This window comes from Helianthus annuus, chromosome 8 (genome assembly GCF_002127325.2).
Source record: "Helianthus annuus cultivar XRQ/B chromosome 8, HanXRQr2.0-SUNRISE, whole genome shotgun sequence".
Taxonomy (NCBI): Eukaryota; Viridiplantae; Streptophyta; class Magnoliopsida; order Asterales; family Asteraceae; genus Helianthus; species Helianthus annuus.
The window spans coordinates 35,008,574-35,026,164 of NC_035440.2; the positions used below are offsets into that span (position 1 = coordinate 35,008,574).

At 33.5% G+C, this 17,591-nt stretch overlaps 2 protein-coding genes across 2 annotated transcripts; one reads left to right on the top strand and one right to left on the bottom strand.

Moving 5' to 3' along the window:
• Positions 1–264: 264 nt before the first annotated feature.
• Positions 265–2,859, bottom strand: LOC110869859 (scarecrow-like protein 30). Its single transcript, XM_022119066.2, has one exon. It carries the CDS (start codon positions 2,553–2,555, stop codon positions 567–569), a length of 1,989 nt encoding a protein of 662 aa, XP_021974758.1. The 5' UTR covers positions 2,556–2,859; the 3' UTR covers positions 265–566.
• An 11,980-nt stretch (positions 2,860–14,839) lies between these two features.
• LOC110869858 (transcription factor GTE7-like) lies at positions 14,840–15,279 on the top strand. The gene is made up of 2 exons (XM_035976634.1): positions 14,840–14,951; positions 15,024–15,279. Exons 1-2 carry the CDS (start codon positions 14,847–14,849, stop codon positions 15,198–15,200), a joined length of 282 nt encoding a protein of 93 aa, XP_035832527.1. The 5' UTR covers positions 14,840–14,846; the 3' UTR covers positions 15,201–15,279.
• Positions 15,280–17,591: the final 2,312 nt, after the last annotated feature.

The window sequence follows — 17,591 nt, forward strand, 5'->3', positions numbered from 1 at the left end:
TATTTATCTATACACAACAATTAAACTTATAAATGATCAAGCATGTGATACAACCAACTACATATAACCAAGTATTTATCTATACACAACAATTAAACTTATAAAAAATGATCAAGCATGTGATACAACCAACTACATATAACCAAGTATTTATCTATACACAACAATTAAACTTAAATAGTTTTTATAGTTAAGAAACGAAATTAACTTACTGAAACATTTATCTCTATCCTTCTCTCCACACAATACACTATGAACATAAGCATCAGATATTAGAAATATTTTAAAATTCAAGACGTTAATATTTTAAAATACAAGAAGTTATTACAACAGTGAAATCTACCAGAATAATATTGGATTACTCCTCTTCTGATAGCATTATTACAACAGTAATAGAAATAGAAAGATTTCTTTCAACTGACTCTAAGAGAATTACAATTTTTCAAATAATAATTCTCTCTTCATTGTCAAATGTTCCAGCTGAGCCTCCTGCATCAAACAAACTCCAAATACCAAAAACAGCAAGAAAAGCAACCCATGATCTTCATTCCAAGAACAAAACTTTGTCAGCAGCAAGCCGGTTTCCACGCCGATATCGCATATAACATACGCCCTTTCCACCCCTGCAACATCCAATAACCATCTTCATCGATAATAAAATCTTTATGGTAATCAGAAGTCCCTCTATCTTTAGCCTTCCTCAAGATCTTTCGATCAAACGCCACCTGGCGAAACCCAGCCCGTTGATTCCTAACCTGCCATTGTTTATAAGCCTCGGGTCGTTCAATCCTCTCACCGCCTTCACAAGCGATAACGTTCATCGCCTCACGTCCCCACATGGTTTTCTCTACCAGCATTCGTTCTTCGGTCAAACAGTCAACAGTTGCATCAAGCATATCAAACAAAGAAGAAAAGAAAAACAAAGCCTCTCTAAACCTCGTCAGGAAAAAAGGTACACCATACGACGAGTTCACGATCCCGTGTATAAAAATTTTCGGGTTCATTTTCCTTATAAGATCTAAAACTTTATTCCTAGGACTATCCACCATGACTGATTCATCAAGCAAGTTTCTAAACTTGTAACCACAATTTACAACAAGTGTTTCATCATCGTCAAGCTCAAGATCCTCGATTGTGATCGTTTCCCATTTTTGTGCTATCGCTTTGAATTTAAACCCAACACCGAATGTTTCAGCATAGTTTGCTAACCGGCGCCCTGTCTCTTCAACCCGTTGGGTCGGTCGAAAACCAGGACATGGGAAGTCGATCCCTGTTATTCGAAGCTCGGGTGGCCCATTGGGCCTAGTTGAAAGTTGTTGTATAAGGCAGGGCCACTGGAAACCGTGAAGAATTCCAAAATCTATGATGTGCAGTTTGGTTTTGTTTTGTGCAACAGACATGATAGTCTTGTTTGAAACAAAATGGGAGATTTTAGTAAAAGGGAAGCACCCGAGAAACAAACGGTAAGTTTTCAATACATCGACTGCTGATGTGGGTATAGAAAGAAGTTTTTTGTAGATTCCGGTTCCAGAACCGGCCATACGAGCTTCAAGCCCAGCAGAAAAGTAATGGGCCAATCTTTGCATAGCGTCACCCGTAGGTGAAGCATGCTCTCTTATCCGTTTGAGTAAATCGGTCACACCCCTTTGGTCATTGGTGGAAACCGATTGTGCACATAGGCTCAAAAGTGTTCGCAAATCCACCACTTCCTTTTGTTTCTTCTCACAGGCTTTAACCACATTAGACCCCTTAGGTTTATCCGGATTTCCTTTATTAGCGATCTCTTTGCAAACAAAATCACATTGAAAAGGGTGAGTTTTGGGTCCATCACATAGCAACACATCATCAAACATCTTAGATCTCACACTCACATCTGGCTCACTATAAACTGCGGGTTGCTTTGAATTCCTTTCAGCCTCAACAAGATCTTCCGAATAAGGATTCTTTTTTCCTATTGATTCATTTGGGATGAAGCTACTTTCATGTGTCTTCTCCATTTGGACACCATTCGGAAGAAACCTACTTGCTTCATCTATACCGTTTTGAAATTGCACAGGTGCACCCGAAAATCCATCAACGATATTACTAGCACTGCTAAACAAGCTGTAAGACGGATGAAATCTAGACTGTGACTCAAAACTGGTCGGTAAAAAAGAAGATTCACTAATATCATAGGTAAGATCTGTGGATTCTGCCGCAAGATCTCGACTTTGAACCGAAGAAACATTACATAAAGTTTCCTCTGCATTAAGATCTTGATCTTGAACCATAAGAACATTGTATAAAGATCTCTCTGCAGCCTGAAGAGCGGCAGACTCTCGAAACATGCAGTTTTTCTCATCTATATCTTCTTCCATAAGCATCTGGTTAATATACTTAAGACCCAAATTACTAAAATCAGAACCCCCATTAAGATTACAATCTGTAATCATCGACTCGTCGAAGCTCGTCGCCTTTGGAACATTTTGATCCGCCAGAATCGAATCATATTCTTTGTTGCATTTCGTTGTGTTTTGATTCGATAAACCACTATCTGCCCCCAATCGTCCATCCATGGCCTAAATTATTTCCAAAAAAAATATTTTTGTCATTAACTAGGAATCATGTACCACAGATTCCTCAATAACAGATAAATAAATAAATAAATAATTTGTATGTATACTGGATCAACAAACATTTGGAAACAGCAGACTGTAACATTAAACTATTAAAGTGAAAATAACCAATGCCAACTGATTCTGGAACTTAATTTAAATAGTATATTAAATGATCAACATTAACAACTACACATATACATATGATACATAAAAGTATAAGACAATAAGGTAACTGTGGGTGAATATAAAGAGATTTACCAGAGACAAACCCTAGAAGTAGAGAAACTGAAGAAAACACCGTACTGATTTTCGGAGTTGACAAATAAACTTAGGATGCAAGAAAAGTATTTATATATTAACCACTCTATCATGTTATATATTATTATATAGAGTAAATATTTATTTTCGTTCATGATTGTCAATCTTAACTATTCCGGTCCAAAATTCTAATTTATAACAAATCTAGCCCTCATGTTTGCACTTCTTAACATTTTTCATTCAAATGGCTAACTTGGTTTGTTTGTTCTATTAAATTTTGGCTAATTGACTAAAATACCCCTAGAGACTGAAATGAAAGTTAATTCTTATATATCAAAGTATAATATATATATATATATATATATATATATATATAGTTTCATTTTTTCCAACAAAGTGTACAAATTCATAAAACACTACAATTTCAGCCATAAAACACACTCAAAACCCACAAATAACATAATAAAGATCAGTAAACACAATATACAAACCCTAACAGTCCTTAAAAACTTCAAACATATCATCGTACACCTATGAATATAAAACACAACATGATAATTAACATAAAACACACTAATGTTAGCATTCGATAATCAAAGTCTTATCATCCAAAACACAACACAAAACCCACAAATATGGTGTTTTAGTAATCTTCACTATGTTATTTGTGAGTTTTGAGTGTGTTTTATGGTTGACATAATGGTGTTTTATGACTTTTTACACTTTGTAGTAAAAATAGACTTTGTAGCAAACTCCCATCCATATATATAATATTACATATATATATATATAGCCAGGATCATTTCAGAACTATAAATATTTACAGAACTCGCAGAACTACTAATAAACAATCTTTTTATTTATATATTTTAATGTTTAGGATAATTTTATCATTTATTATGTTTATTTTTACGATTACATACATGTTAAGAGTAATTTTATCATTTTTATATGTACTTTTATAATTACACATATGTAAACTAGTTTTTTTGCATATATGTAATTAGTTATGACACATATATATAATATTGGCAATTAAACATATGTAAACTATTTTTAACATGTATGTAATCAAAGAAATACATATAATAGATGATAAAAAGATCATAAATACAAAAACTTAAATATAAAAATATTGTTTATTAGGAGTTCTGAAAGTTCTGTAGTTATTTAGAGTTCTGAAATGAACTCAACCATATATATATATATATATATATATAATTTATTGTTTAATGTTTAAATTTTTTTGGTTGTTCCAAAATTTAAATAATCTAATCTCCAAAGAGATGTACCAAAAAAAAGACACACACATAGAGATTATATATACATATATATACACATACAGTAATAAATAACATACCATATATGGCCTAAAACAATCTCAATGCAATGTATAAAAATCTATAAAAGGTTCCATTAGTTCATGATCAAACATGGTATTCATGGAGTAATTATGATAGTTGTGTCTTCAACTTGTGTAATAGCTCATTAATCAATTTGGTATAATACGACAGAGGATACAACACGGTAACACAAACACCGTAAAGCGCGTAATCACGTATTTTTTTATATTGAAAAAATAAATCATAGCAATGCCATACTCAAAGTATATTTTTATAAGTTGTGTAATTTTTATATGTAATTATTTTTTTACGAGTGCGTAATTATTGTGTGTCGGTATTTATTATTGTGCGTAATTATATATAAGTTGCGTAATTAGTTTACCGTAAGGGTAATATATATATATAGGGTAGGGATCAAGAGTGAACCATGTTTATATTGTGAACAAAAACGAACAGATCCGGGCCGTTAGATGATGAGATCTTGATTGGTTTTTAAATTAATTAAAACAATAAATTGATATATAATAACCGAATAAGGGCATTGTTGTAATTTTTATTCTCTCAAATCACATTGGTATTTATTTTTGGAAGCCACTAACAATGATTTCCGTTTTTTTATCGAGATCCCAACTAAATCGCACATTATAGATTTTTTTAATTTGGCAAATACATCATCTCTCTTTTAATATTAAAAATATGACCTTATACGCAAATGCTGGAGTTAATCATAATACCATTTAATATTCTTTTGCGCACATATGTGAAATACTATTATACATGTATGTATAATGGTTATAATATATTAACGTTGATAAGTAAACAAATATGTACAAATGTGTATAAAAAACAAACATTCATTTAAACAACAACCATACAAATTTTTATAAAGAACAAACAGTCACTGAACATCAACTACAAGTATATACACATGTGTATAAAAATTAATTGCTTACCGAACAACAATTATACACATGTGTATAAAAAACAAATAGTCACTTAACAACAACTATATACATGTGTATAAAAACAAATACTCACCAAACAACTACTAAATGTATACATAAAGAATTAAAATTTGTTTACAATTAAAAAAATAAAAAAGCACATGAAAATAGGAAACGGTTACCTAACATGGTAACTGATATTGATTAATCAATATTAAAATTTGTTTACAATTAGAAAAAATTAATTTAAATGAAAATAGGAAACGGTTATCTAACATGGTAACTACTTTTAATTAATGAATTTTAAAATTTGTTTACAATTAAAAATATTAAGTTAAATGACAATCCTACCCTTATATTTAGTGAAGAAGATCTATGGCCAGGATTTGTTCGTTTTGTTCACAAATAAGGAAGTGTTCACAAATGAACCTAACCCTATATATATATATATAGGGTAAGGTTATTGTAAAAAGACCAAAAGTGTGAGAAAGGTAAGAAAGAATCTCAGCCATTAGATCTAAATTAATTAAAAAGGGTAAACAAGTAATTTTATCATTAATTCGATTAATTAAAAACTTCCCATAACCGCCACCTTAATTATAGGAAGTATATAACACCATTCAGCAAGTATATAACACCATTCAGTAAGTATATAACACCATTCAGCAAGTATATAACACCATTCAGCAAGTATATAACACCATTCAGTAAGTATATAACACCATTAAGCAATTATATAACACCATTCAGCAACTATATAACACCATTCAGCAAGTATATAACACCATTCAGCAAGTATATAACACCATTCAGCAAGTATATAACACCATTCATTGACTAAACATCTGATCGAAACATATTTTTTTCTCTATATAAGTATAGTAATATGGTACTCATATTAAAGATAAAAAAACGCTTGTTATTATGGTGTAATTTTTTTTAAAAAAGATACGTATAAAAAGTTATTGACGTTTAAAAAAGACGGGGGAAGTTACATGTGCATTACCTAATTTCTAGTGGGTTTAAAAGACTATATTGGCCCTAGATATTTCAAATCAGTCCAAATTAATGAAAATATTTTACAATTTGGTCCCTATTGATCTCAACCATTAGATCAAAAGATCTAATGGCTGTGATTCTTTCTTACCCTTCTCACACTTTAGGCCTTTTTTACAGGATCCTCTACCTATATATATATATATATATATATATATATATAGAAATGGGATCAGGAGAGAATGATTTGAAGTGTGAGAACAGTGAGAACGATTTTCAGCCATAGGATCTTTGTGATTTGTGGTTAAGATGATGCGGTGACATTTTTGTAAATAATGGGAACCTTATAAGTACCAGGAGGGGTAAAATTAAAAGATCCTAACAAGGGTGCACATGCTAATCACATGCCATTTTCCCCCCAACATATTTAAACGTCAATAACTTTTTTATACGTGTTTAGTTTTCTAAAAAAATTACACCATAAAACTCAGCGTTTTTTTATCTTTCCAACAAGAATACTATTGATATACTTTTCGAAAAAAATGAAATGGGTTTTATGGCGTTTTTCTGAACTGGGTGTTTTATGGCGTTTTAAACTAGTTATTTTTATGGCGTTTTTCTGAACTATGTGTTTTATGGCATTTTAACTAGGTATTTTCATGGCGTTTTTGTTAACTAAGTGTTTTATGGCATTTTAAACTGAGTTTTTCATGGTGTTTTTTTTCTGAACTGAGTGTTTTATGTCGTTTTAACTGGGTATTTTCATGGCGTTTTTTTTCTGAATTTGGTGTTTTTATGGCGTTTTATTTGAACACCCAGTTCATGTATGTGGGTTTTTTAACAATATTACCCCTTATTGTAATTTAGCATCAATGCCACATGTCAACTCCAAAATCGTTCTCACCGTTCTCACACTTTTCACCGTAACGGTGAAAAGTGTGAGAACGGTGAGAACAGATCCTGGCCCAACACGTGGCAGGGGGCACTAATTATTATGCGAGGGTACGATTGTCCTTTTATACGTTCTCTCCTTATTCACGTTGTAAATCTATTTCAAATTAAAACTCCAAAGATTTATTGTTAGCTGTTACCTCCTTTGCAAGCTTTCTCAGATCTATGGCTTTTAACGTGGATTTTGTTTGACAAAGTAAAATTCGTTGGCGTTTTCAATTTTCGTTCCAGCAAATCATGCAACAGATATGGCGTTTTGTTCTTTTATCATTGTTCTATGGCGTTTTTTTGTATTATTATTTTTATAATGTGTTGTATGATTTTCAATAGCGTTATTTCAAATATGCAATTTAATCGTGTTTTAATTTATATTTAAACAATTATTAAGAACTACAATTGGAGTTTTCAATATTAATTTTAATTGTCGTTTACGTTCTAGTGTATTTCTTATGTTTTTATGATCATTGGCGTTTTTCATTTATTTGATTAGTTTTGAATTTTATTTAGTAGTATTTGTGAACATCAGTTATTACTATTTTGTTAATTTGTGTAAACATTAGTTTTGATAATTTTGGCGTTTTCATTATGATGTTATATTTTGTTAATTATTTATGTTGTTAAGTGTTTTTAATTATTCTTCTCATGGATTTTTTATCATGTCGTTTTTAAATTATGTGTTTATTATGTCTTGTTTATTATTCAATTAATGGCGTTTTAATGTATAATGTTATTACGATACATCACTCTGTTTTTCTGATTTTTCTGTTCCTCACTGTGTTTTCTCAGACGAAGTCTCTTCCTCGAGTCAAAGGGTTTGCCCTAAAACTGGATTACCATTTATCATTCCTGGCGTCAATGAAGAATTAAAGCCCAGAATGGACATGGTATTCTCAAGCCTTGATGATTGTTATTCAATGTATGTTAAGTATGCCAAGGAGTGTGGGTTTTCAGTCAGGAAAGGGACTACAAAGACAAACTCTAAAGGTGTCTTACATATTAAGTATTACTTGTGTACGAGATCTGGATTATACAAGGACAATAAGGTTGATACGTTGGACCCCAATCAAAAGGAGCGAGTAGTGCGATCTAACTTTTCAAAGAGGACTAATTGTGGTGCATAGTTCTGTGTACTTTTTGAGGCTGGATCATGGAAGGTGTATAAGTTTTTCGAGGTGCACAATCATGAACTTTGAACGTCCTGACACCTCACTCAGCTCCAGAAGCATGTTATACACAACATGTCTAAGCTGAATTTGGGTCCCGTCAAGGCGTTTAATGTTATGAAGACTTGTTTTGGCGGTTTTGAAGATGTGGGTGCAAGCAAAGTTGAATTTAAGAACTATAAGAGGCAAATTAACTTTTTCATAGGGGAATAAGACACCGATATGGTTGTGAAACATTTGTATGAAAAAAAACATTCACATCCTAATTTCTCGTATGATTACATTACAGACGAAGAGAATCATTTAAAGGGTCTTTTTTGGTGTGACGATCAAGCCAAACGTAATTACCACGTGTTTGGTGATGTGATTTCGTTTGACGCCACGTATCGTTCCAACAAGTAATATTTTATAATTCAACTTCTTCTGTTTTTGGCGTTTTATTAATTTACATGCAATGTCGTTTTATTATTTTACATGCAATAGCGTTTTATTAGTTTACATGCAATGGCGTTTTATTAGTTTACATTCAATGGCGTTTTGTTATTATTTCAGTTCTCATGGCATTTTCATATGCAAATACTCTATGGTGTTTGTATCGTTCACTGGTATAGACAATCATCACTGCAATGTTACATTTGGTGCAGCATTATTGGCGTCGGAAACTGCTGATACGTATATTTGGTTGTTAAGAGTTTTTTAAAAGCTGTTGGTTCTCAACCAAAAGTTGTTGTCACTGACCAAGATCCAGCGATGAAGAAGGCTATTTCTGTTGTATTTGTTGACACGAGGCATCGGTTATGCGTGTGGCATGTGATGCATAAACTTTCTCTGAAGGTTGTTATGCTTTTTTTACGTTTGGCGTTTTAGGATACACTGCGTTTTAAAATACATGGTGTTCTTTACCTTGTTAGTGTTTTTTTTAATTAAGTTTTGTCTTTTGTTTTTTTTTTTTAAATTATGCATGGCGTTTTTGTGTTATATATAGGTTGGTGTTAGGCTATGTAATTCCACCAATTTTAAAGAACGTATTTGTGGTTTTGTGTTGACGGATATTCTCACACCTGAAGAGCTTGAATCAGAATGGGAAACGGTTATCGCATAATTCAATTTAGAAGATAATGACTGGCTATCTGATATTTTTGCTCTTAGGGAATCTTTGATCCCTGCATACTATAGAATGGAGCATATGTCTGGTCTTATGCGAACGACATCCAGGTCGGAGAGTGAGAATCATTTTTTTGGTCAAGTGTGCAATTCGAAAGCTACTCTTGTTGAGTTCATGACGCATTACGAGACTGCAATAGAAGCATAGCGTCACGCACATCGTAAAAATGATCATGAATCTCGATACAAAAGACCCAAGTTGAAGAGTAGTTACAAATTGTTGGAAGGGCAAGTTGTTGACATATACACAAAAAGTATTTTTTGTGACATTCAAGCTGAGCTTATTGGAGTTGCGGATTGCATAAATCAACATTACGAAGATCAGCCTGATGGTTTTGTTAAGTTTTACGTAAATGACTTCCAACAGCCTTGTACATCCTTATTTGAGGTAAATAATGGCATTTTGGTTTTTATAGCGTTTTCTGTTAATGGCGATTTATCATATGCAATGTGTTTTTTTTTTTACTTTTTAGACAAACATTCTATGCATGGCGTTATAGAGATATTGTTTTTGGCGTTTTTCAGGTAATGTTCCGTAAGTCTGATTGCACATGCAGTTGCTCATGCAGGCGTTTAGAACAGTTTGGTTTGCTAAGTAGACATATATTCTATGTTTTGAGAATTATGGACATTAGGGAATTTCCAAAACAATACATTTTGAATAGATGGTGCAAAGAGGCTTCCCCAAACTGCTCTCCTGAATTCTCAATTAGTCGTGAATATATGACCGAGCTTGATCCCGATGTGCAAAGTATGATGCGAGATATTATTTTTTCAACCGATTACACTTTGAACCGTTTATCTGGTAATAAAGAGGAGCTATCCTTATACAAGGATCATGTTCAATCTTATATGAAGAAGGTTCAAGATATGCAGATTGTTGTTCCTCCTGCTAGTTCTAGGGATAGATTTGCCGAGATAACCTGTTAATATAAAAACAACAAGAATCCGATAAGAGTCCCTGTAGGTTATAAATCCAAAGGTTCTGGTTCTCGGAAGCACCTGAAATCTAAACAGGAAATGGCAATCGACAAAAAGAAATCAGAGTCGAAATCCGAGGCCAAAGAAAGACAGTGTCAGAACTGCAAAGCCTATGGACACTACGCATCGACATGCAAACAGGCCGTAATTAAAAGAAGATCGACAAGGTCTTCGAGAGCCAGTGAAGAGTAGTTTGGCATTTTGTATTTGTCATTCTTACAGAACACATACAGATGGTCTTCAAGAGCCACTGTAGAGTAGTTTGGCGTTTTTTATATTTCAATCCTATAGAACACAAACAGATCTCAGTTTGGCGTTTTGAATCATTTTTATACATCATTTTTTTTTTGCATATTTTTCTTTTTTCTACCTATTTGTTCATAACATGCTACTTCGAAGTTACATAACAAACAATATAAGATCGGACAAGGAAATTAAACGCCAAAAAAAAAAAAACAATAACGCCACTAAATAAAACTACCATAAACTTCTAATTTTGGTCATGCTAAACTCAATAATGTTTGGCTGAACGAGATGGATAACATTGTTAATCCTCAGTCAAGAAAGATGTGTAACAATGTTATCCATCCCGTTTAGCTAAACTTTATTGAGAACAAAAACTGAATCCCCATGAATGGCGTTTTTGAAGTTTTGTGGTTTTTGTATGTTTTGGCGTTCATATTGAGGATCTTGCTCATTTCATAGAGTGAAGGTTTATTGAGAAAATGGTGAGAAAATGGGGTTTTGGTGTGGATTTTAGTAGTTCTGAGAGTTTGTTTATATAGGAAGCTTTTGAGGCTTATTTTAGGCGCGATTTTTATTACAGTAAATGGTAGTAATAAAGTTCCGTCGTTTCAGTATTGTTTGTTCAGCTTTATCGGTTAAAAACAAAGTTTGGCATTTTATATCTATGGCGTTATATTATGATGAAGTGTGCTATGTGTGTTGAGGCGGGATTTTAATAGCGTGAGTTTGGCGTTTTATGTTAAGTCAAAAGACCCTTTGACCCTTAATGAAGCGCGACAGATTAATAAAAGTGATTTTATTAACGAAAACGCCACCGCGTTATCTAGTCCATAGATTGTTTTGATCTGACGATCCATAAGCGTTCTCTCCGTTCCCACACTTTTGTGCGTTTTCTCTAAATCTTGGCCCTATATATATATATATATATATATATATATATAGAGGCCAGTTAACGTACAATAGGGCTTATCGTACATTACGTACGCGATAACCCCAGCCGTCAAATCTTCATCTCCCATGCGATTTCATACCTCCATGCGAACTGTACGAACTGTGCGAATTCAATTTTCCACATGCGATTTTGTCCATCTACACACCCCATGACATTTTTCACATTAGCCCATGCTAACCATTTTTTCACATGCGATATTCAATCTTCCACGTGCGATTCTACACACCCCATGCCATTTTCACATTACCCCATGCTAGCCATTTTTTCACATGCGATATTCAATCTTCCACATGCAATTCTACACACCCCATGCCATTTTTCACAATACCCCATGCTAGCCTTTTTTCACATGCGATATTCAATCTTCCACATGCGATTTTGTCCATCTACACACCCCATGCCATTTTTCACATTACCCCATGCTAACCATTTTTTCAAATGCGATTTCATTTGCATGGGATTTCAAACATTCGATTTCATTGCATTTTCAAGCCATGCGATTTCATTTGCCTTTTTATAACATGCGAAGATTGAATTCGCACCAGATCGAACGGCTGGGATGATCGCGTACGTATCGTACGATAAGCCGTGATGTATTTTACACTTTTCCTATATATATATATATATATATATATATATATATATATATGGAGAGGATCATGAGAAAACTACATCTAAACGAGGAAACTGGAAAACTAACTAAAAAAGTCTAAAAAAAAGCTAAAAGACATACCAAATTTTTGTTTTACAATTTTTTATAAAAAATCGCTAGTTTTAATGCATGGAAAAAAATTTTCAAAAAAAAAAAAAAAATTGTTGTACTGCACATGTGCATTATATGTGTACTACACATGTGCACTATATCCGTAATAGTGCACATGTGTAATACAACAAAGAAAAAATTTGATTTTTTTTTTAAATTTTTTTCCATGCATAAAAACTAGCGATTTTTTTATAAAAATTTGTAAAAAAGATGGTATGTTTTTTAGGCTTTTTTAGTTAGTTTTTTGAAAAATAAAATTATATATGGGAAGGTTCAAATGAAAACCACTAGTTATTGTGAAAACTCGAAAACTAATTAAAAAAAGCCAAAAAAACATACAAAAAAATTTTTTTTTTAATTTTTTTTTTTTGCAATCAAAATTTCGCAGGTTTTTTAATATAAAAAAAATTTTCAAAAAAAAAAATAATTTTTTTTGTGTATTGCACATGTGTAATACTGCACATATGTATGTGTACTACACATGTGTATTATTACACATGTGCACTACACAAATTTTTTTTTTTTTTTTGAAAAAAAGTTTTTTTTATATATAAAAACTAGCGATTTTTATAAAAAAAATTGAAAAAAAAATTTTGTGTGTTTTTTAGGCTTTTTTTAGTTAGTTTCCGAGTTTTCACAATAAAAGTGGTTTTCATTTGAACCATCCCCTATATATATATATATATATATATATATATATATATATATATATATATATATATATAGGACAAAGATCCGTTAGGAACCACCCCTTATTGCGAGAACCGCGAGAACCAGTGTGAACACTTGGCAAAATTGTAATTATGTGGTACTTATTATAAAACACGCGCCCCTCTGTTTCATAACTCTGTTCACGATCAGTAGTTAGGGTTTCATTCAACAGATCAGAACTTTGTATACATCGACGACGGTGGCCGACGACGTTCACATAACTCACCGGAGTTCACGACGGTGGCATCCGGTCACGGTGTTTCCAGCGGCATTCACAACGACAACCCACCATTTACACCCTCTACATGGCAGCCTCTGATTCATCAAGTGTCAATTATCACACATCTGATGTTCCTCCTCATACATTTTATGATAATCCTCCTCATATCTTCATGGCATCATCTGATTCATCAAGTGTCGATTCTCACACATATGATGTTCCTCCTCATACATTCTCTGGTAATCCTCCTCATATACATCTGATGCTGTTCTAAATTGTGATCTGGTTTGTGTCCTAGGGTTAAATTTGAGTTCTACTTTTCGTGTGTATGCGTTAGGAACAAGCTATGAATTGGTCATGATCTAAGTTGTTCTTATGAGTTTCCATGAGTGTAAGGTAGGTAAAAGTAAAGTAGAATGAAATAGGAGCCAGTTGAAGCTTGCTTGGGTAGCCGATTTCGTATGGTGACCTGCCAGTATTTGTGTTAACCGAGGTTTTTAAGAACGTACTGATAGTTAGGTATGGAGAAGACTGTTATATAATCTTTTAGTTCTACATCTGCAAGTAGTCTTGTGGTATTCTAGCAGAGACGATGAGTTCATGGACTTAATAAGATTGTTGTCGATATATTTTTTCGTTTTGTAGCTTTTAGCTAATTGCATATGGTGATCTTCCTGGATTTGTGTTTACCAAGGTTTTAAACTTTTAAGAATCTACTGAAAAATAACTATTGAAAAGACTATTCTATAATCTTTTAGTTCTTCATCTGTAAGTAATTTTGTGGTATTCTGGCGTATAAGATGAGATCATGTACTGGTTAAGATCTTTATCGATATATCTTTTTAATTTGCATGTTGTAGATACTCTGTAAATATTATATTAAATGATATGCACATATGCATTATATTTACTGTAAATGATCTTGTATTAAATTATATGCACATGTGCATTATATTGATTGTAAATGATATTGTATTAAATTATATGCACATGTGCATTATGTTGAAAATTAGAATATATCATTGATGTATGTATTCTGAACAAGTGCCTTATAGATAACTATCCAATTATGTACAGAATGGCAGCAAACAAAGGGTCTTGGGTGGCGGATAACTACAAAAAAATAGGGGAGTTGACTATGTGGGATTGCAAATGGAATAACTAGTCGACAACCGGGGATTCATGGGTGGAGTTTATGCAGCTTTTGGCACTGCTGAGAGACACCAGAATGAAGACGGGTCAATATGGGTGGGGTTGGCACTCGGAAAAATAAGTCGACTTTTACAGATAAACCTATACTACTGGACTTGGGTTTGGTTAAGTTGAATTTGTCCAAGAATATGGAAGATAAACCTATACTACTGGACTTTTACAGAGCCAAGGATCTGAACAAGAGGGACATGAACATGGAAGATAAACATAAATTGGGGTTAGGGCTGCAAAGTATGCCACCAGATAAGATACGACATTTGTTGCAGATCGTATGTAAGAGGAACGATCAGTTGGCGCAAGAGGGTGATGAAACAGAGCTTGACATAGAGGCTTTTGGACACAGAAATGCTCTGGGAGCTCGATCGGTTTGTCACCAACTGGAAGAAACTAGTGAGCAAGACGAAAAGGCAAGCACTTTTAGTAAACATCGCAACGGTCGACATTGATGATGTAAGCTTTTCAGTTGTTGGAAATCTGGAAGACTTTCTTGTTTTTTAATTTGAATGGTTGTGTTGAATTCAGGTTGAGGGAATGAAGAAAAACAATAAGGAATCAGGGGAAGAAGATGTCGATATTGGCGATGAGATGCTGGAGAGCAGCTTCCCACATGTGGAGATTGAGAAAGATGATGGTGGTGGTCAGGGTCAAGCTGCAGGTCATGGAAATGAGAATGCAAACAGCAGCTCCAACGTACCATAATAATGGACATGTGCATACATGTTTTATGTTTAACTTAACATGGTTATTTGATACGGAATAAAAATATGCACACGCGCAATATACGTGTTATAATAATGCTAATGTGCACCCATACACATTTTTTAATAACAAACTAGCACGCTTTTGATACGTATATACATTGCTTTAATATACATAATACATCCTTTGATATACATAATACATCGACATATGCTTACTAATTTTGAATAATGCACATGTGCATCCATACATAATTTATCCTATACAACTACTGTCAACCAAATATACACACAGCACATCAGTTAGCCGCTTACTACTGCCCAAACAAAAAAAAAAAAAACACTACGTGTTTCATGTCCTTGAATCATTCACATATAACATCCATAACATCATATTATCTGTTACTTTTCCCAGTTGTTGAGCACACCCCATCATTCCTATTGCTTCAACGCCTCTTCTTCTAACATCTGCTTAACTGTTTCATCTGTCAATCCATGTATTTTGTTCCATCGATGATCTACAATGAGCATGTGTATCAACATTAATTTATGATCGACATATAAGATATGCACACATGCATCATTATATACATGTGAATAAACATTAAATACCTTAATAACCTATGTTGACAAACTATGCACACGTGCATATTAACCTATTATAACAATCTATGCACATGTGCATAACTATATATCACACAACTATACCTTATTAACATAATCCAATATGAAATACACATTCTCATAACTGTATAACACACCAAAAAAAACACCTACATAAAACTAAATACCAATTACAAATCATTGATGCATAGGTGAAATTCCTATTCGAAGTCATATGCATCAACATCATCTACCTTGTCAAATTATTATTGCAAACTATGCACACGTGCATATTAACCTATTATAACAATTTATGCACATGCGCATAACTATATAGATCACAAATTTAGTTTATTATCCTGTTATGTTTAATCATATTATGTCAAGCTATGCACATGTGCATAAGTATGTATCACACAATTATACCTAATCAACATGTTCTGTGTAATCCTGTTCTGTCAGAACATATGCACATGTGCATATCTATATAGATCACAACATTACCTTATTATCCTATGCACATGTGCATAACTATGTATCACACAATTATACATAATCAACATGTTCTGTGTAAGCCTGTTCTGTCAGAAAATATGCACATGTGCATATCTATGTAGATCACAACGTTACCTTATTATCCTGTTCCGTGTAAACATATCTATCAAAATATGCATATGTGCATAACTATAGCTATGCACATGTGCATAACTATAGCTATGCACATGTACATAACTATAGCTATGCACATATGCATTAACATGACATAACTTATCAACAGTTACACTCTGTGTTGCATCTAATGGTTCTTCAATCAATCATTGTCTACATTAAACTCAAGATTCGGTCTCTTTTAGCCTATTAACTTGGCTCTCTGTTGCTCCGCCTAGTCATCTTATGCTTGACATGGCCCTTGTTCTTAGGTTGACCCTTTTTCTTTCCAGCTTTGCACTTCTTATCTAACTGTTGACTTTTAAATTTTGACTTCTCAGGTTGCATACGCTTTGGAGGCCTACCACGACGTTTGTGCTTGGGTTTATCATCAAGCGGTACCTTTTCTAGCTGCTGATCTTGCTGGTATCCAATCGGATCCTGCACTTCTATTGAACTTGGAGCAGCAGTTGGTTCATCAGCAGGAAACTCGGGAATCAACTTCTTACCTGACTGTTGACCCTTAGCTTTTGACTTCTCAGATTCCATAGGCTTCAGACGCCTACCACGACGCTTGTACATGTGTTTATCATCAATCGGTAGCTTTTCTGTCTGCTAATCTTGCTGAGAACTAATCGAGTCCTGCGCTTCTGTTGAACTTGGAGCAGTGGTCGGTTCATCATCAGAAAACTGAGTAATCAACTTATTAGGTGACTGTTGACTTTTGACTTTTGATATCTCAGATTCCATATGATTCGGATGCATACCACGACGTTTGTATTTCCGTTCATCAACAAGCGGTAGCATTTCTGGCTGCTGATCTTGCTGAAAACTAATCGGATCCTGCACTTCTGTTGCACTTGGAGCAGCGGTCGTTTCATCATCAGGAAACCGGTAAATCACCTTCGAAGACGTTGGCTTTAAGAATTCTATCATCGGCTTATCCAAACTTGTACTTCTTGATATCTGTAGTGGTTCGATATCAACCGCGCTCTTCACTTCGATAATCTCCATTGCCTGTTGTTTTTCGTTCAACAAATATTCAACAATGTCGGGCTTATCTTTTGACATATTTGCATAACCTAGAGAGTCTGTTAACTCTGAGCTACCTCCTAATGCATCTTTCTTTAAAACCGTCTTC

Bases quoted from the DNA above. Each gene is read 5' to 3' on its own strand.
- LOC110869859 (XM_022119066.2), bottom strand. From the start codon at position 2,555: ATGGATGGACGATTGGGGGCAGATAGTGGTTTATCGAATCAAAACACA.
- LOC110869858 (XM_035976634.1), top strand. From the start codon at position 14,847: ATGCTCTGGGAGCTCGATCGGTTTGTCACCAACTGGAAGAAACTAGTG. The intron at 14,952-15,023 runs GTAAGCTTTTCA...TGTTGAATTCAG, and splicing joins CAACGGTCGACATTGATGAT to GTTGAGGGAATGAAGAAAAA.